This window comes from Syngnathus leptorhynchus, chromosome 7 (genome assembly GCF_054491065.1).
Source record: "Syngnathus leptorhynchus isolate UIUO chromosome 7, UIUO_Slep, whole genome shotgun sequence".
In the NCBI taxonomy this organism is placed as follows: Eukaryota; Metazoa; Chordata; class Actinopteri; order Syngnathiformes; family Syngnathidae; genus Syngnathus; species Syngnathus leptorhynchus.
In genome coordinates this window covers 6571955-6592516 of record NC_141201.1, presented here as the reverse complement: position 1 = coordinate 6592516, position 20562 = coordinate 6571955, and the positions used below count along the sequence as shown (strand labels likewise).

Here is a 20562-nt window from a genome sequence, read left to right as displayed (position 1 = left end):
GCTGTAATTTCCCCTCCCATTTTATTTTTATTTCCTCTCATCCTGCCTCTCCTTTATACTTTCAGATGATGTGTCAGTGCTCTTACAGGAAATTATAGTGGAGGCCAGGAACCTCAGTGGTGCAGAGATGTAAGTCAGCGAACAGTGTGAATGCCTTCATCCCTTTTTGCAAAATGCTATCTTGCCTCGTTTAATGAGGGTCCAAAATGACCTGAGATGAAATGGAATAAATGGCATTTTGGCGGCTTTGTCCTTCTCTGAACTTTTCTCTGTGTGTCTTTTCAGCTGTTCAGTGTTCTTACTGGATCGCCATAGCCACGAGTTAGTGGCCAAAGTGTTTGACGGTGGTGTGGTTAGTGATGAAGAGGTAGGTTTTGAAACAATCTGCAGTTGGATGACCTAGCCTAGTTTAGTTTTTATTCTTATGGCCACATTGACATGCATTGAATGTAATGTCAACATTTGAAACAACTAAGTCATTGTGTATTGTGAATATAAAAGGTCTACACACCCTTGTTCAATTGCTTTGATTTTGTTTGTTGACAGTGCCAGACTTGAATGGAGATGGTTGAGAAAGAACTATGGATGAAATGTAACACAAGGTTTCATGTATGCTTTCCCTGCAGAAGGAATTCCGTATCCCAGCAGATCAGGGTATTGCAGGCCATGTGGCAACCACAGGTCAAATCCTGAATATTAAGGACGCCTACTCCCATCCTCTTTTCTACCGTGGTGTGGACGACAGTACCGGTTTCAGGACTCGCAACATCCTCTGCTTCCCCATCAAAGATGAGAACGATGGTGAGCTGTGATTTAGAATTCTCTTCTTGAAAAAAAACTGTGTCCCAGGATAGTTCTGCTCGACTTTGGAAAGGTTAAAAAAAAATACCCATGCTGAGGGAATAGTTTTTCTGTTCGTATCTGCCTCATGTCAGTCGAGGTAGAAAACCTAGAGCTGTCTTGTAGATTTGAATATTTTATCCAGAGTTGGAATTCATGATTTTTTTTTAGGTGCGGGTGAAAATGTAAAAATAAGTATGAATTTTGTAACAGACTAGAACACCTCCAGGAATCAACAACGAAAATAATGTCAATTGTACGTTATCATTTCGAAGCTTCAAGAAAGACTTTTGACAGGATTTTTATGCGTGTGCAGTTTCCCCAACCTTGTTACTTTCTTCTTCTTTTTTTGTCACTCATCTTCTTCCTTCATTAGAAACCATCCTGCTCACCTTTGCCCGTGCATGTTGATGATCTGACTTACCTCTATTTGTAATCCCCCCTTAATATTCCTCAGAGGTGATCGGGGTTGCTGAGTTGGTGAATAAAATGAACGGGCCGTGGTTCAACCGCTTTGATGAGGATTTGGCCACAGCTTTTTCCATCTACTGTGGTATTAGCATTGCCCATGTAAGTCTCTTCTCACACATTTACTGAACTGTTACAAGGAATTTGGATTTATCTGATTTCAAATTGCTCATATCCTCTGATTGATTGGCTTGTCAAGGAAATTATTTTTGCAGTATTTACCGTGATCACGGCTGTAAATTAGTACCTTGCTGAATGCACTTGAGAATATCGATATTGTCTGATAAGCCAGAATCAGATCAGAGGGAAATGCTGAGTCGAGTAGAGTCGGAGTCGAGCGCGAATGGAGGTCTCCGGGGAAATTTGAAGAGATTCCAGGACGTGATAGAAGCAAGCAGCTTTTATGTTGTAGTGCAGAGGCTGCACACCCATTAAACTCAATCTGATGGAGTTGTCAAAGATTATATTGAAGACAGTGCTTGCGTTAGTAAGGATTATCTCATAAAGCCTACGTGAGAAACAAATAAAGAATGTGAGGGTTTTTTTTTTTTATTTGAACAACTAATTTATTGAAATGGACTTGAATGACTTTATAGTTCAGTCATAATGATAAAAGCACCCATCAGTGATGTAATAAATATTGTAGAATAAATTTAGTAGGTTCGCCTTGATATTCAAAATTCTTCCAATGTATGATTTATAATGACTGCAGGTGTTTGATAGTTTGTCTAACTGTATGATTTTTAGTTTGAAAAATATTTGCCCTCCAGGCAGTTCATTTAGTATTTAAACAAGAGCAAGTTGCACGATTCATCAACAGTTAATCGTGCTAAGGACTACACCGAAATGTAATCGACCTCCGGTTTGGAAGTTTTACAGAATGACCATGGATCTGCAAAAGTGGATTAGGTCATTAAAATAATGTGAGAATGCATTTCTATTACTTTTGGCACTTGAAGGTAGAGAAGGTTGAATTTTAAAGGCATTACATGAATGCGGGGAAGATGGAAAAAAAAAAAAAAAGAGGGTCATTTGGATGTCCTCAATGTGGAAGGTTACTGCTTTTCAGCAATGAATTAATTTTTTTCACTTCACTTGAAAATACATCTGAGATTGTGAGAGGTCAAATGCATTTTTACTCCACACATTAATTTTAGAGGAAGGATAAAGTGCAAATGTGGGGCCTTGTGAAAGATGCAATTTATGTAGTAACTATTTGCTGTGTCTATAGTCGTTGCTGTACAAGAAGGTCCATGAAGCACAGTTCAGATCTCACCTGGCCAATGAAATGATGAAGTACCATATGAAGGTAAACTTAAATTACATGGAGCTCACTCTCACACAGAGGGCCACTGGTTTGAACCTTGGTGCTGTTTTACGCAACATTATTCAGTGTGTGTGTGCTACAGCTTTCAGAGGACGAGGTGTGTAAACTGCTGGTAGTAGGAATTGAGCCGGTAAAGAAGATCCATCCTTGTTTTGCTGAGTTCACCTACACGCCGCGCTCGCTACCTGATGAGACCACACCGATGGTAAGAAGAGCAATATGAGTCAAGCTGTATGGAACAAATAGAAGGAAAATGATTTTGCCGTGTGTGTCTGCAGTGTGTCCTCAGTATGTTTGAAGACATGGGTTTCATCAACACGTACAAGATCGACAGGCAGACTCTTGCCAGGTTGGATATTCTCAGCCTTGTATTTGCAGTATAGGTAGTCTTCAATTTAGGAACATCATGGGCTCTGGGAGGTTATGAGTCGAATTGTAGGTCAATACTTTTTGTTTTGAAATTCAATTTTATTCAATTCAAACATATAAAGCATTTAAAGTATTAAATTAATTAGCTGTAGATAAATGTTATCAAATATTTTTACATGTATTTTTTTAAATTAAAACAAATAATATTTGCATAATATTTAAATTATATATATATAATTATAAATAATATTTAAAGTATTAAATTAATTAGATTATACAGAGTAGATACTGTTTACACATATACTGTCTTAATATAAATTAAATAAAAATAAAATGAATAAAATTGTCACACAATACAGTAATGGATACCTTAAGGGTTCTGCGAAACAAAAATGTGTTACAAAACCAAAACATTCTTCAGAAAATGCTGATAAAAACCTTCAATTCATGTTCTGTACAGCAGCTGAGGAAAAATATGGGAAACAAAATCCCTAAAGTCCATTTATCTGGTCTTGGCGGGGGGGCACTCTACGAACGTTCATAAGTTGAAGACTACCTGTATCATCTCATAATTTTGCAGCACTTGAAGCACTACAAATGTGATTTTCAGCTTTTTATCTAATGATAGATGAAGAGGAGTATCTCACACTGGCTGTTCTGAATTCTTGTTTATTTCCTTTTTATAGGTTTTGTTTAATGGTCAAGAAAGGCTACAGGGACCCGCCCTACCACAATTGGATGCACGCATTCTCTGTCTCCCACTTCTGCTACCTGCTCTACAAAAACCTTGGGCTGTCCAACTACCTCGAGTGAGTCTCCACCCGTGACCCAGAATAAGCCTTGACAGTCACGCCACTTGTTGCCTGTTATGAAATCCATTTCCCCTTCTTTCATTTGTAGGGATATAGAGATTTTAGCTCTCTTTGTCTCCTGTCTGTGCCATGACCTGGATCATCGCGGGACCAACAATTCATTCCAAGTGGCCTCAGTGAGAACATGAATCTAAACTAGTCGATGCAATGACGCACACTGATGGTTAAAAGGAGTACACCTCCTGAGCATGAGTCATACAATGAAATTTTGTAATGCATCTCCACTTGTGGGTTATGAGTAGGAGTAGAAACAAAAAGTGTTTGTCAGTGATGCCCTATGGGATTGTGTCTCACCTCCATGAGACACAAAATTGTCATTGTGATTGGAAGCATGTTTGTATGTTCCACCCTCATCATGTACACTCACTTGCTATTTCAAGATTCATCGTAAAAGCGACTCACAGTCTTCAATGAAAGGCTTATGGCTTGAGGGCTAGGAGGCTCTTGTTGCTTTTAAATCAATGCAACATATGCGATGAAAGACTGTGTTTCATTTGTTGACTGTCTCTATTTTCAGCAATCTGTGCTGGCTGCTCTCTACAGCTCAGAGGGATCTGTGATGGAGGTAAAGGCACAGCAGGAATGTGTGAGATGTAGGCATGTTGTGAATGCCATATAGTATTAGACTACTGCTTTGTGTACAGTCAAGACTCAGAATTGGTTCCAAGAGCTTGAGGAAAATTGAAATAACAATTCCAAAGACAAATGAACAGGAGATGAGACAAGGCAGCTCTTCTCTAACTGTTGATGGTTACTTGTATTGGGTCTTTATACACTTACTTGATAGTGAACTGTGATAAAGTGTTGCTTAAAATTGTAATTGTGTGTAAAAAAAAATTATTGTGACACTTTTCATTATTTGTAATGGGGAAAATAATTCTAAAGCTCAATTGCAAACGGGAGTCATTGTGTGTTTTGCGACATCTAGTGGTCATAACGTACACTTTTTTAACATGATTTCGCAGTGATCCTTTCAGGATTATTTATTTGTCTTTTTTTTTTCACAGAGACATCATTTTGCACAGGCCATCGCCATTCTGAATACTCAAGGCTGCAACATTTTTGAGAAGTTCTCCAGAAAGGTGCCATCTAAAAAGAATCTTTACATGTATCTGTGTTCACTGTTATTAACTTGATGTGTCGTATTGTGCCGATTTTAGGATTACCAGCGCATGCTAGACTTGATGAGGGAAATCATTCTGGCTACAGACCTGGCTCATCACCTTCGCATATTCAGAGACTTACAGAAGATGGCTGATGGTGGGTACCAGATGGTGGGGGATGTGACATCATCATCATCAATTATTATTTTAACCTTTAATTAATTAATCGGCAGTGTGAGCCTATTTACTTAGAATAACAGCGCCCGAATTACTCCAAAAAACACTTTATAACTGGATATAGTGTAGAAGAAATATGAATACAACATAAAGTGAGAACCTTTAACATTCTAGCAGATTGCTACTTGAGCTTGCACAAGCAGTAACTTACTGTAGTTTTGCATTCTATAATTGCCTATTACCTCTTGACCGGTGATGTGTAACTTCAGAGTGAATGCAATCAATTAAAAGTCATCCTGGTTGAATGTCTACAAAATGGAGCCAATTTCCAAGCATTCAAAATGTTGAGTGCCTGCCTGTCAGTCATGGCCATACAGGGTTGTTGTTTTTTTCCTTTTTTGGAGTTGGAAACTTTAGAAATTGATTGTATTGCATTGAAATGTTACCTTTGAAATAATACGGTGACTGTGTGTTTGTGCGTCGATGGCTTTAGATGGTTATGATCCTAAAAGCAGTACCCACCACTCTTTGCTGCTGTGCCTGCTGATGACATCATGTGACCTGTCAGACCAAACCAAGGGCTGGAAAACCACTCGCAAGATTGCTGTTAGTGTTTCTTTCTATTTTGTGATGCATGTAACATGTTGATGTAAAGCAAAGTTTGTCGCTAAAATTCTTCATTTTAATGACATGGAACTAATTATGCAGGTGTTGCTAGCACATTAACAGTGTTATCAACATTCCTTCGAATATACGTGATTACACAGCAACACTAAATCATTTCTGACAAAATAAGAGATTACCAACTGCTTAGTTGTGTACCAGCATGTAGTGCTTTATTTCAAGGGATGGCAATGCATGTAGGATTATGTTTAATCTTGCTCTGTCCCCTTTTCAACACCAAATCCCTGACTGAATCCAAACAGACCTAAAATATTGGTTTTTATTTGTATTACAGTACTTTACTGTATTGCCATGACACTACTTAAACCAGAAGGGTCAAACACGGAAAATGCATCCTTTTTTTTTTTATGTGACTTTTGGGATGTCCATCTTTAAATCAACATGGACTGATTCTAAAACATAGATAAAATAAATAATTTCTACCCTGGTAATGCTTTAGTTAAACACTTTTTAAAAAGAAAATGATGTATCATGTACATAAAGTATGCTGAATGAACAATGACACATCACTCTGTGTTATCTACAGGAACTTATCTATAAAGAATTCTTCTCTCAAGGAGATCTGGTATGTGCCCGGACACTGTTGAATAACAAATTTGACATATTTATCAAGTTGTCTCCAGGCTGTGTGATTTAACACAATAAATCTTGGCTGTGTGTATAGGAAAAAGCCATGGGGAACAGGCCCAGTGAGATGATGGACAGGGAAAAAGCGTACATCCCAGAACTACAGATCAGCTTCATGGAGCACATCGCCATGCCCATTTACAAGTGCGTACCAAACAAAACTCGATCAGGGTCAACTTTGGAATCTCCTTCAAAACAAAACTTTTTAATAAATTCAATAAAGTGGTGGAGAAATTAGGACTATTTTTTTCACATGCATTAGCAAATCCAAAAGTTATCAAGTGAATTGCGCTATGGTCATGTGCAAATGGGCATTTCTCGTTAATATACCAGGAGATCAGTGAAAAAAGCCATTTGTGTAATTATGTAAAACAGCATCTCGGTCCCCAGTACCAAGCAAGAGCCAAAGTAAAATGTGAACACAGTGGAGCGTTTATTGCCAAATATCGAGATAATTTTCTCAAAGCTTGGCAGAAAGGACCGAAAAGGAGAATAAATGTTGGACTCGCATTTGTCTAAACGAGAGAGCTTTTTTGGCTCAGATTCATTTGGCTGATTATGCAGCCACCATCTGCCAACACATGAAGCAATATCAGTGATGATATTAAACAGTGATTTTTAAACTCTGTTGCCCCCTACTGGCCAAATCCGTGTATAGCAGGTGGCGCCGCATTTTATGGCTACAATGTCTGCGCAGTACATAAACCTGCTCAGGTCAATGACATCCAATACTGAAGATATCTAAATAAGATGCTTTGTAGACACTATAAAACTCATAATGTTGCACTCTATCATACTTTAAGATGATTAATATTGTGCCGCTTTTATGGAGGTGAGAAGTAACAAAATACAAATACTTGGTCCCTGTAGTTTTGTTTAGGTAGCTGTACTTTACCAGAGTATTTGTTGGGTCGAGTTAACTTTTATATATCATTATTTAGTCTTGATTTTTATAATGTGGGCTTTTTTTTTTCTCCAAAATCTGTGGATGATGAGAGCAGAAGATGGTCGTTTTCAAAAATGATCAAAACCAAGTATTATTTTTGTAAAGGTGGACTTTTTAGTTACGCTCTTGTATTGCATCTCAAAATATTGTGCAGGTGTACTTAATGCTTGCGTGCCCGCTGTAGGTTAGTTCAATTGTACTTTAGATTCTCTAGCGTCCAATCTGTCCCGGTCCCTCCAAAGTATACCAATGAAAACACCTCAGTTACCTCTAAAAGTGACTTCTTTCATTCATTGTGTTCCATTAGGCTGCTGTCTGAACTATTTCCTGGGGCCACCGAGCTCTACGAAAGAGTGGCGGCGAATCGAGAGCAGTGGACCAAAGTGTCCCACAAGTTCACCATCCGGGGGTTGCCTAGCAACAACAGCCTAGACTTCTTGGACCAGGAATATGAGCTACTGCAGTCCCAGGGCGCTTTCGGAAGCGACCACCTCTGCCTTAACGGCTGCCTTGACGATTGTGAAGGGGGGCACGGCCAGTGACACTAGTAGCCCATCTTTGGGGTCATGAAGTTGTTTTTTTTGTGGTCCAATAAAGAGGCTGAGGACACCTTTTAGTGGCCTGAGAGGGAGGAGGTCAGTCACTTTGAAGCTTAGCAGCCATGCAGAACGGACAGAAGAACATTTCTAAAAAAAAAATCCAATGAGACGATCGATCTGAAACGTCTGAAGTGGTTTTTGGTGATCACATGCTTCATGTTGCTCATGTGCCCAGTTCTTGAGCGCAGAAGTCGGTGCAGTGACAACTTCAACGAGATGTTTTACAAGTTCATACGTGCAGTACTCATCCTGATTAAGATTGTACAAACACAATGACACACATGAACGTCTGTCTTTACAGAAACCTTTTTTGGGGGGGGGGATATGTTGTCATGCAAACATAAAGTGCTTATTATTTGAGTGTCAGGTTCCATGAATGTGGATATTGATTCGAATCACCGAGCGTCGTTCGCACACAAGCGACTGCCATCAATTCAAGAGTGCTTGTGATGTGTTGGTTTTTGTTTTTTTTTTACTTTTTTCGTCACTATTAATTTATTCAAAGTGACAACGCAGTCTATGTTTCAATATAATAGGAATATTTTTGTATTGAATAGTTGGAATTAAACAATAGAGCATTTCATTCCTACATTGCCACAAAAATCCACAAGGGCAATTTGCTTTGACTTCTCAAGCCTTTGGGCAAAACAGGTTGACAATCACTCCCCAACTACCGTCATAGTACATTAAAAAAATAAAAATGAAATTCAAACGCACACCACAATTGATTTAATAATGTCTTCACCATCATTTGCCAACTTTTTTTCTTACTATCCTCCCAGAATCAATATAGATGAAGAGAAGCCCTTTAAAACGATCCATCCCACCTGTCGTGTAAATGAGCCATAGCTGAGTGTGCTCCACCAAGTGTGTCATATGGATCTGCCTTATTGTGCATCTTTGCTGCCTTTCTTAGAGCTTTTAATATATACCAACTGAAACATAAGAGCCTGTTTATTATTGTGTATTTGTTATAGGCATAGCTTGACTATCAGTGTGTTGACTGAAGGACCACCACACTCAAGACAATGTAGATTTGTGAAATAACCTTTGTAAAGACAGTTGTCATTTCACCTGTTTTGGTTTCAAATATCAAAATCATCATTTGGCTGTTATTACTGGTCAAGTGTTGTCAGTGAGGTTGAAAGAAAGGAATCAGAGATGTAGCCATCGATGAAATTATTCCCAAAGGAAAAGTTTTGAAAGTTTTTTTTTTTTTTTCAGCTCTCAGATTGTACCTCATTTAGAAATGTTGGGAGTTCTGTGTTAAATGTTGCACCACTTTTACCTTGTTTTAAATAGGAAATGCTGCAGCTTTTGTGAAGCCAACCACTGAGTTACACAACATAACTATCTGTAATGGAGAACACTGTATGTGGGCTGCGTGTGTGTGCATGCGTGGATAGATGGAAGAGAGTTCATGACCAAATGAGTGCATAAAAAGTGTGACTGTGTGGGTAGCAGGGAAAGAGAGATTCCAATTAAGCTAGTGCAGTCTTTTCAGCGCATTTGAAATGATATGTTCCCAATAATGCCAGCGGGGTGGAGGAAAGTATAGAATAATGCAATCAGGGCGTGTGCGTGTGCGTGTGTGTGTGTGGTATGAGTTGACTGCCTTGGTTAGGGTTTTCTACTAAGATGTTTTCAAAGGGCATATATTACATGTGTTTTAACAGTTTTTTTCCCTCCTACTCGAGTTTTTCTTTTAAATGATTCCATACCATGTAAGCTCATCTGAAGCATCTGCCTTTTTCATGTGCAATATGAAATGTCTGCCTGTGAAATGTCTCTTGTTAATTTATTTCCTGAGCTTTGAGCTGGCTGAGGCTTTTGAGGTCAGGGTGAGTGAAGTGTGACTGTTTTAATGATAGAATGCCTCAGAAAGTTCAGATCTCAACTTTGGAGTGTGTATCTGTCATTGTGTCGCTTTTACAGTCAGGGCTATTTGTGACAGGTGAAGAATTTGGACTTCTTGGCCGAGAGCTTCAGCGTCAAACGTACACTTATTTCTTCATTGTCTAATTATATAGTTAATGACGTGGGCAATTGTTGAATGTCTTTTTGTTTTTCTGCTACATCTTTGTCAGCCTTGAAATGTCCCCTTCGATGTTTAAAGCCAATCTTTGTCTCCATTACAAAGCAGCAGGATTCTAACTTGCGATAAGGCCATCGCAATACTCATCTGTGACTTACATGGTAACAGTGGCAAAAAGATTTCTGTAAATAGGAAGGGGTCAAGAAGGATATGTTACAATGTCTATCATTCTAACAATGGGAAATATTTTCTATGTAATTAAAAGTGCTTCTTTTGAGTTTTTTCCCCTCCAAACAACTTTCATGAGACACGAGAAAAGAAAACCGTGTATTCTGAAACAGAAACCCAATCTATTCCGACACTGTATAAAAGATGCTTTCACGAAGCAAAATACTGTCATTTGTTTCTTTTCTTTTTTTGCTGTTTTGTTGAGTCTGAGAGCTTGACTTTCAATGAACAATGATATATTTGGGATGGGCGGCAAATGGATGACTTAGTTCATTTGTGGAATAAATGTGATGAAAGGTGTTAACATAAGTGAGTCACTTTTTTTTATTTTTTATTATTCTTTTAAGTCAGTGGTGTAGTTAGAGTTTCCCTCAGAGGGGCATAAAACTATATAAATAATAACCTCATCACAACAAATTGAGAATCCATTTTTAAATCAAAAGTCAAGGATAACAGTTCAAGTTAATGTATAAATGAAATGGTCGAGTTTAGCAAAAATCATAGAGGTTTATGCACAAGATTTGCTTTAGCAAGCAACATTATTTGGCCTTCGAGCCTGAGAATGTAAATGAGAGCTTTGACGTGGCTAAGCTATGACACTAATTTGGTCATATTTCTATATGAGCGCATTTTTCCCCAAAACAATGCAATTTGATAAGGATTTCACTTAAACTGCCAATAAATTACACTCCTAGTCACAGAGCATTATTAAAAGAACAGAAGGTGCAAGCTTCATTCTTCGAATTTAAAATGCAAACATCCCAAGTTAACAATATAACATCGCTGATCATACACAAAAGTGGCCTCAACAAAGTTTTGGGGAGGAGCACATGATAATATAAGTAGTTAGAAGTAATTATTGGGTATTTTTTATATATATATATATATATATATATATATATATATATATATATATATATATATATACACACACACACACACACAAAGCACTTTTTTCTGATTACACATCTCACTGCAGATAATTGATTTAATAGCGTGAAATAATTACATTAACTCATTAACTTACGATGCTGCAGATGTAATTGTGCAATTTGAGTAAGAAATTCAACCATCAGGTAAAAAATAAAAACTTAAATGGTTTTTGAATACATAACCATACCAACGTATGTAACGTCAACGTCTGGTACAAATGATGTAGAAAAATACGTACATACATATTCAATATTGCAATATTGTCTGCAAATCTCGCGTGAGTTGGAGCGCGTGAGCTCTGCGCAATGAGACTTGTAGCCCGTCCGCCATTGCTGAGCCAAGTACTACTGGTGAATTTGGCTGTCAACAATAAACTTACTGCGCCGGGACGCGGAGCTCCGAGGTCGAGTGAAAGCTAGTTGGCGGCTCCGGTAACCAGTAGTCGCCCTGTCCCTCCCTGGAGAACTTTTTAATGTGAATACAGAGCCCACGGACGAGGCAACCATGTCCAATCTCAGCAAAGGCGGTACCAAGAAGGACACCAAAATGAGGATACGGGCCTTTCCTGTAAGTGGACGCCGGAGACGATGCCATGCCCGTCCGCCTGGGGTTGACTCGATCGCCGTGGTTTGAGGCTGCTGGCTGCTAGCTAAGAAGCTAACCAGCTGAGCTGGAGATGACTAGGAGTAAACAGCGGCACCGTCAAATGTCGTCTCTCTCCATACACATATTGTAGCTCGTTTGCTGACATATGTGGATTGTTATATTGAGGACCTTTCATCAAAGCGTTTCATGTCTGTTATTTGGTCTATTAGCTTGAAAAGCTCTCTAATGTTAGCTCGCCGCTCGGATGGGTCGTTGACGCTAACGCTAGCTTGACTCGTGATACTTGTTGTTTTGGTTATATTTTGGCTTTGACAATAAAATGTCCAACGCCGATACAACTTTACTTGAACGTTTCTTATAACTGACATATGTGCGCTATCATGTCAGGTTGCCCATCAGCGACGTACATGAATAAACAGGCGTCACAACATTTAGATCGACGCTAACAATTATTTGAGCAGTTAGCATCGTTTTGGGCTTGTAAATTCTGTAATGGATACAAGATACTAACTCAGTAGATCGATATTTTCAAATTGCAGTGGTGTTGGAGGAATCTTAACCGTCCACCTGACACTCCCTTTGTCTGCAAGTCATCGGAAGACCTCGTATTCGGCTGACCTCATTTAACAAAGTAGAAATTCATTCGTGGAACTCGCTGAGGGAGCTTGTATATCATCCAAATGGATTTCTGGCTACTGTTAGTGTTCTATTGATGGCTTGAACTGCGTGACCGTGGCCTCACACTAACTGTCGTTAACTTGATCTGGGTGAACCTGTTGATAAGGCCCAGTGGTATCGTGTATGTATGGGCTTGTTTCTTGGCAAGATACACTAAAGGTGTGAATGCCCCCACACCCTCCTATTAAAAAAAAAAATCGCAGTTGGATTTATTATTCAGGCATTCAGCTCACATTCACACAGTTTTGTGGTTAATTTTTCCAATAGGTAAAATGCTGGAGTATGTAGACAACACAGTTGTCCAAAGGTTAGGGTTGGAATTTAGGCTCTGGCCTTCATATGTCAATTTTACCCTGGTCTCAATGTTCTTGTGCTATTTTGCACTTCCTCCCACGTTCTAAAAACATGCATCATAGGTTAATTGGAGACCCAAAATGTATTCCTTAATTGTCAGTGTGTATGGTTTTGTTTATATGTGCTCTGCAATTGGCTAGTAACCGGTCCATGGAATAGGCGTAAAAGAAAATGGATGGTTAGACTAATGTTTTCGGCAACAACAGGCAACTGTCTGTTTATTAGTGAACTGTTAGTTTAATTAAGATGAGTCATAATATGACTGTGACGTGAGCAAGCTCTCATTTGCTGCATTTACTGGAGTAAACACTTTTGTTAAGTTAGCTCATTAATTCTGTACAAAGGGGTTGTATGAATATAACATATATTATACATACATACATATGTATGGGCGGGGCCTGATAAGTTGTTTGTTTGTTCAATAACCCAACCAATACCAAATGTTTGGACAACGTTAAAAAGAAAACAATCTGAGAATGAATTAAGGTGAGTTTAGTCAGACAGACCATTGAATGCAAAAGCTCCCTTATCATGTATGTTAGGTAATTAAACACTAAATCAAGGGTCACCATTGTGATGCCCGCGGGCACCAGGTTGCTCACGCCCACCACATGAATAGCCTGTGGGGCTATTGTAAAAATAGCTCTCATGGTGATGTTCTATGAACGCTCTAGAAATTATCATTTAAAAACACTAACACTAGCAGAGATTTATCAAAAAAAAGTTGAGACATTAACCTGATCCATGTTTGAAAATGAATATCGTTAATTATGAATTATGACAAAACATACTTGAAGTACTCGCTTAGAAGTACGAAAACGTTGACATACTATTACCTTGCAGATGACCATGGATGAGAAGTATGTGAACAATATATGGGACCTCCTGAAGAATGCCATTCAGGAGATTCAGAGGAAGAACAACAGTGGTTTGAGCTTTGAGGAGCTCTACAGAAACGCCTACACCATGGTCCTCCACAAACACGGAGAGAAGCTTTACACCGGCCTGCGGGAGGTTGTCACAGAACATCTGATCAACAAAGTAAGATACACATGGTTGTACTTATCGCTATCACTTTTTCCACACAGTAGGTCCGCACATTTTCATGACAGACTTTTTCCATTTAATACGAAAACTATATTCCTCTTGACTGCCTAATCAGATTAGTCAGCAGGACATCTTGTGTGGATGTGAAAATGGTTCGTGTAGTTTGATCTCACGAAACTGAAGGAGCACCTGTGATTATTCATCAACACTCCAGTAGGAAAGAAATAGCAGAGGTCAGCGTGACCTTAAATTCTGCTGTGACGTTTGAATTTTTTTTTCTTCTTTTTTTTTTTTTTTTTTTTTCTTTTCTGCTGAGTCACACTGCAGGGACTCCTATCACACTGCTGAATGTCTGCTAGTAAGATATAGCAAAGTGTCATCTCTTTTAAGGAAGGCATTGCTATTTTCTCTTCAAATGTGGTCACATTCATCGCATAGCATGCGGAAACATCCACATTTTAATTTCCTTTTTTTCCTCCTCAAAGGTACGAGAAGATGTCCTCAACTCTCTGAACAATAACTTCCTCCAAACCCTAAACCAGGCTTGGAATGATCATCAGACTGCAATGGTGATGATTCGGGACATCCTGATGTACATGGTCAGTTTTTTTTGTTTTTTTTTAGCCTCATCGACCGAGCACCTGGAAACTGCCCGCCACTTAGTTTGCACATCAAAAACACACTTCTTTGTTTTCTACTTGTTCACAGGACCGAGTATATGTGCAGCAGAATAACGTAGAGAATGTCTACAATTTGGGTCTCATCATATTTAGAGATCAGGTTGTCCGCTACGGCTGTATCAGAGACCACCTTCGACAAACCCTACTGGACATGATCGCACGTGAAAGGAAAGGGGAGGTGGTGGACAGGTAGAAGATCAAACATCATTTTGTGCAATTACTTCTTTTGGAGTGAACAGAACTGATTTGGCGCTAATGGCAATGGATCTAATGGTGGCTCCGCTTCTGATCTCCATTAGGGGCGCCATCAGAAATGCCTGCCAAATGTTGATGATCCTTGGTCTTGAAGGCAGATCAGTTTATGAAGAGGACTTTGAAGCACCTTTCTTGGAAATGTCGGCAGAGTTTTTCCAGGTCTGTCAAATCAATACAATGGTCTACCGTGCTGTGCTGTTCACTCGATACCTCTCCAAATATTTGGTTTGGGGAAATTTCTTTAATGTCATAAAATCACGCTATTTTTTATTGAACACATAATCATTTAACTGAAATATTAAATAGAGTGAATAGATAAAAGAAAACCCATGAGGCCCACTAACGTTGCATTTCATGTTTCTCTCAGATGGAGAGCCAGAAGTTCCTTGCAGAAAACAGTGCAAGTGTGTACATAAAGAAGGTGGAGGCCAGGATTAACGAGGAGATTGAGCGGGTGATGCACTGCCTGGATAAATCCACAGAGGAGCCCATTGTCAAGGTAGTGGAGCGGGAGCTCATATCCAAGCACATGAAGACAATTGTGGAGATGGAGAATTCTGGTTTGGTCCACATGCTCAAGAATGGCAAGACTGATGGTAAGTGAACTGTTTCAGCTGCTAGCAACAGCAAAAATAGTCTCCAAATGCTAAATTGTGGAGTGTTTACGTGTAATTTCTAGTCAATTAAATGAGTGCAGCCTATGTAGTTTGACTAAGGAAAGAAAGTTAAGAAAACAGTGGGAGGATGTGGTTGGAAGAGTCCGCCTGCTCAACGACCCACGGCTATGATCTCATGAGAGTGCTCAGTGATGTGTCAGGCTCAAACCAAATGCAGCGCCTACTGGATTTCCTCACAAGAAGCCCATGAGTGAGGAGGCGGGGAAAAAAATGGCGCTCTTTACATCAGACGTGCATAATCTGACTGAACGTAGAGCAAACAATTAGTTTTAGCTTCGCTATATTCTGAATTCTCACAAATTAGAAACCCATTTGTATATTAAAAGTGCTTGTCAGCTGCTAAAATTCCCGTTTTAATGTATGTGGTGTTCCTGTGTGCGTCAATCCCCAGATCTGGCGTGTATGTACAAGCTGTTCAGTCGAGTTCCAAATGGACTGAAGACCATGTGCGAGTGCATGAGCTCGTACCTTCGGGAGCAAGGCAAGGCTCTCGTCTCCGAGGAGGGAGAAGGGAAGAACCCTGTGGACTACATCCAGGTACACCTTAGCAGCACACTGCCACTCCAACTTGCAAGCGTTTTCTTATCCCAGCCAATAAAACGGTCGCCACGGTTTTTAATTATATCTGATACTAGCGTAAATGCAATTTTAATGAAGCGTAGTGATGATTGGCGTTCAGTAGGTTTGATTGCATTTATGACATGAGTCAGAGAGCCTGAGTCGCTCTCATTTTGTGGTTATAAACAAAAGAAGGCAAGTCAACGTAAAGAAATGTGTTTTGGTCAATCTTAAACACATGCGTGCAAATCCATTCCAGGATCTTAAGTCTTCTCAAAACAGAATTCAACTGGGATCCAACCAACGGCCCCCAATTTTGTGGTCTCTATAAACAATGTAGTGTCTAACCTCCCACGTTGCGTCGTTTGAATTAACTTGGGTATTTTGGGTATGGTGTTTTCTAACAGTATGTGAGGTTACTGTCTCTTTGATTGTATGTCCTCTCGGTTCTCTCTCCTTTCCACAGGGCTTACTGGACCTGAAGCTGCGTTTTGACCGCTTCCTCCAGGAATCTTTCAGTAACGACCGTCTCTTCAAACAAACGATTGCTGGCGACTTTGAGTACTTCCTCAACCTCAACTCGCGCTCGCCCGAGTACCTCTCACTCTTTATCGACGACAAACTGAAAAAAGGAGTAAAAGGGGTGAGCACGATTGTCGCCTCATTGTCCACAAGAGTCGTCGTCGCGCTCATTTTGTTTTGCTTTTCTCCAGCTGACGGAGCAGGAGGTGGAGTCCATACTAGACAAGGCCATGGTGCTGTTCCGCTTCATGCAGGAGAAGGATGTGTTTGAGCGCTACTACAAGCAACATCTGGCCCGCAGGCTGCTCACCAACAAGAGCGTGTCGGATGACTCGGAGAAGAACATGATCTCCAAACTCAAGGTGTGTGACATATACCGACCGGCATGGAGTAAGATTTGCCTTTGGACATGTGTTTATTTTTTCCCCCCTCTATATTGCAAATACAACAGAATAATTCGGCAATACTCAGCCAATTGCATTTCATAAAGTATTGTTATATACCATTTCCAAACCTAATGCTTTTGGTCATTTTTTTTCTCAGACTGAGTGTGGCTGTCAGTTCACGTCCAAACTGGAAGGCATGTTCCGAGATATGAGCATCTCCAACACCACCATGGATGAATTTAGACAACATCTGCAGACCACCGGGGTGAGCAGACACATAACGCCATAATTCAACCTATAACATCTCAGCAATATATTACAATCTAGCGCTTTATGTAAAGACATAAAGTCAAAATAAATGCAATTGCCTTTAGCGGCAAATGAATCGTCCGCCTGTGTTTGAACCTCAGGTGTCTCTCGGAGGGGTCGATCTCACTGTGAGGGTGTTGACAACAGGCTACTGGCCGACACAGTCGGCAACACCCAAATGCAATATCCCCCCTTCACCTCGACATGCTTTTGAAGTCTTCAGAAGGTCAGTCCGTGGAACGGGTCATTTTCTCTGCCTTTTCCCTCCCCATTTTGTTAACATTTAAGCATTGTTTAAATGTAATGATTGAAATCATCCAACCCGAGATGGCTGGAATTAGATCAGATTGTACAACCGGTGGAGTTTGATAAAGGAGATAAACCAAGCCACCGTGGCTGCTCTTTGACGTTTACCTCATGTGACTTCATTCTGCATGCAGGTTTTATCTTGGGAAGCACAGCGGCAGACAACTCACACTGCAGCACCACATGGGCTCTGCGGATCTAAACGCCACCTTCTACGGGCCCATTAAAAAGGTATGTGTAAAACATGGCATGTTACGTTAAAGTCAAAGAGTTTCAAGGGCCATCAACTTTGCTTGATTCCTACATTTTTCTTGACTTTTCTCACGCTCTGTTCCTGGTCGCACAGTTGATGGATTATATGCAACAAATTGTATGTTATGCATCGTAGAGGCAGCCTCACATGCACGTTCTCCTTCCAATGATACTGTACAGCTGAGTAAAATTCAACCTCTATTGTTAACTAATTTTAAAATGGGGGGGAAAAAATGTTTTAAGAGACCAAATGAATAGCTGCTGTGTACTGAAGTGATAACAGAATTTGTGTCAACAGGAGGATGGGTCAGAGGTCGGCGTTGGGGGAGCCCAAGTAACTGGTTCCAACACCAGGAAGCACATCTTGCAGGTGTCCACCTTCCAGATGACCATCCTTATGCTGTTCAACAACAGAGAGAAATCCACCTTTGAGGTCATCAATTGTCTTTCCAGTTTTTTTTCCCCCCCTCGTTTGTACAAGTTTAAGAACACGGATGTGTTGTGTCTTTATGGCTGATTCTGGACTCTAATGTGTGCGTCCATCTGTTGGTCTCCCAACCGTGTAGGAGATCCAGCAGGAGACAGATATTCCAGAGAGGGAGCTGGTGCGGGCGCTACAGTCGCTGGCCTGTGGGAAGCCCACTCAGAGAGTACTCACCAAGGAGCCCAAGTCCAAGGAGATTGAGAATGGTCACGTGTTTACAGTCAATGACCAGTTTACCTCCAAACTGCATCGGGTCAAAATCCAGACAGGTACACCAATCTGTTAAGTTAATAAGAGCTGTGCTATTAAGGAGCAGGGGAATCTTTTTTTTCCCCTTTTTATATGGAGGGTCACATAAAGATTTTTCTTGATGCATCAAGTCAATTCAAAGCTTGTGAAATACTTTTCAACGTCATCCTTGAGTGCTGATCCCGTACACGTCATGTCTGCCCCCTAGTGGCTGCTAAACAAGGGGAGTCCGACCCAGAGAGAAAAGAGACCCGACAGAAGGTGGACGATGACAGGAAGCACGAGATTGAAGCTGCTATTGTTCGCATCATGAAGTCGAGGAAGAAAATGCAGCACAATGTCTTAGTAGCAGAGGTGAGCTGCTAGCGTTCGCCTCCTCTCGAGAAAAAGCACAGTTGAGCTTCTACTCACCGCTTTTTGTGTTTACTCCTCAGGTCACACAGCAGTTGCGAGCACGATTCCTCCCCAGTCCCGTAGTCATCAAGAAGCGTATTGAAGGACTCATTGAGAGGGAATATTTGGCACGAACGCCGGAGGACCGCAAAGTGTACACATATGTAGCGTAAACCACGTGAATTCAGTGCACCATAGAGACGGGAGAAACAGCGAGCCTTGTTTTTGTGGACTGCTATGCGTTTGAGTGAACTTGGAAGTGCTCTCATCGTTGATTCTGGGATACACTGGGAAGTTTAACCTTTCTTCCATAAAAAATGTTAGGAGAAAAAAAAAAAATATCATGCAAACGATGGGGAAGTTTTCTAGCAATATTAGATTTCTTCTGCTAACAAAAACGGCCGCAAGTTCTGGTTTTGTACAAAAGTATGTTTCTTGTGGCCTTTGGAGAGAATTTTGAAAGCCTTTTTGTTCAAAAGGTTGCAGGAGGAGTGTTGCTCGGTGGTTACTAAGCAGACATGTTGTGGCTACACAGAGACTTGAGAAAACGTTTGCATTCACGCCCCTGTTTAATTGTTAATGTCTGTGTTATGTTTGTGTTTTGTGGCACAACAATGGCTGTACAGACACTCTTTCCCCTCTCCGAGGACGTGAAGTGGAGCAAAGAGGGCAAAGTGTTTACTGGCTTACAGCGATAGCAGTCAAATTCACTTTGAGTACTTGAGAAAACTTGACAAGTGCTTAATTTATTTTGCAAATCGGTTTGTTTTTGAGATTGTTCATTGCCTGAAAGTAGTTCATTGCTCCTCTTTATGCTGTTAAACGCCAATCTCACATCCAATATTTTTCAGAGGCTATACCACCACATTTTTATCACCCGGTTCCTTCATGGGTATTAGACAGTTATAAAGTCCCTTGAGATGTTTTGGTTCATCACAGCATATGACTCAGGCCTGTATGAGTGACCACAAAATGGCGCCAGCTTTCTGAATGGCTAAATCCCTGTGGTGCAGGTTTCAATAATTTTGTGTGCGTGTGTGTGTGTTCATCCTTGGTTGCATTTTGAATGGGTGGAACCTAATGAGCACCATGTTCTAATGTGTACAAATTGTAAAATAATTATTGTACTCACTGCAAAGGTGGATTGTACAGGGCCTTGTTTTCATCATAATAAATGTAGAAGAAAACAAATGTTCTCTCTTTTGAGCTTCTTCCAACATGAAGGGCTGAGAACATGTCAAATGGCTTTGCAACCATCAATTAAATGTCCATAAAGAGAGAGCCACCCATTCATCTGACTACAATGGAGGAGCTCTGCAGGAATCTCACCAACCAAGTGCAACTCGGTAACGGTTTGTTTTCAAGTACACTAGTCACGTTTGAAATTTTTAAAAACACTGAATTAACTTGGATACAAATATTCCAATTTAGCAAAGGAGGTCACAAGGTCAAGCAAATGTTGGCAAAAGTCAGTGGATGTGAAGTTACAAAGCAAAATAAAGGAAGTACAAATTCCATCTAACTTAGTAAATTATTGCTTGATTAATGCATAGGTTCAATCTTTAAAGTAGTACTAATTGTTTTATTCGCTTTTTATT

At 40.1% G+C, this 20562-nt stretch overlaps 2 protein-coding genes across 5 annotated transcripts in view; both read left to right on the top strand.

Annotated features, from left to right (window-relative positions):
• pde2a (phosphodiesterase 2A) overlaps positions 1-8595 on the top strand; it is a 104689-nt gene extending 96094 nt beyond the window's left edge. For all 4 annotated transcript variants that reach the window (XM_085917150.1, XM_085917149.1, XM_085917151.1 and 1 more), the window contains 16 exons: positions 66-129; positions 286-367; positions 627-801; positions 1298-1410; positions 2540-2617; positions 2718-2840; positions 2914-2984; positions 3691-3813; positions 3905-3992; positions 4394-4441; positions 4884-4958; positions 5037-5136; positions 5650-5762; positions 6367-6405; positions 6505-6611; positions 7721-8595. In XM_085917150.1, coding sequence (XP_085773276.1) covers positions 66-129; positions 286-367; positions 627-801; positions 1298-1410; positions 2540-2617; positions 2718-2840; positions 2914-2984; positions 3691-3813; positions 3905-3992; positions 4394-4441; positions 4884-4958; positions 5037-5136; positions 5650-5762; positions 6367-6405; positions 6505-6611; positions 7721-7955 — 1634 coding nt within the window. In that variant the 3' untranslated portion in view covers positions 7956-8595. The remainder of the gene's footprint in view (positions 1-65; positions 130-285; positions 368-626; positions 802-1297; positions 1411-2539; positions 2618-2717; positions 2841-2913; positions 2985-3690; positions 3814-3904; positions 3993-4393; positions 4442-4883; positions 4959-5036; positions 5137-5649; positions 5763-6366; positions 6406-6504; positions 6612-7720) is intronic.
• Positions 8596-11489: 2894 nt separating this feature from the next.
• On the top strand, positions 11490-20155 carry cul3b (cullin 3b). Its single transcript, XM_085916348.1, has 16 exons — positions 11490-11775; positions 13690-13887; positions 14379-14492; positions 14602-14762; positions 14873-14987; positions 15196-15424; positions 15897-16042; positions 16530-16706; positions 16777-16947; positions 17129-17236; positions 17382-17506; positions 17721-17817; positions 18137-18271; positions 18405-18591; positions 18780-18925; positions 19006-20155. Exons 1-16 carry the CDS (start codon positions 11713-11715, stop codon positions 19135-19137), a joined length of 2304 nt encoding a protein of 767 aa, XP_085772474.1. The 5' UTR covers positions 11490-11712; the 3' UTR covers positions 19138-20155.
• The last annotated feature ends 407 nt before the right edge of the window (positions 20156-20562 follow it).

Bases quoted from the DNA above. Each gene is read 5' to 3' on its own strand.
- cul3b (XM_085916348.1), top strand. From the start codon at position 11,713: ATGTCCAATCTCAGCAAAGGCGGTACCAAGAAGGACACCAAAATGAGG. The intron at 18,272-18,404 runs GTCATCAATTGT...CCAACCGTGTAG, and splicing joins GAGAGAAATCCACCTTTGAG to GAGATCCAGCAGGAGACAGA. The intron at 18,592-18,779 runs GTACACCAATCT...TCTGCCCCCTAG, and splicing joins TCGGGTCAAAATCCAGACAG to TGGCTGCTAAACAAGGGGAG.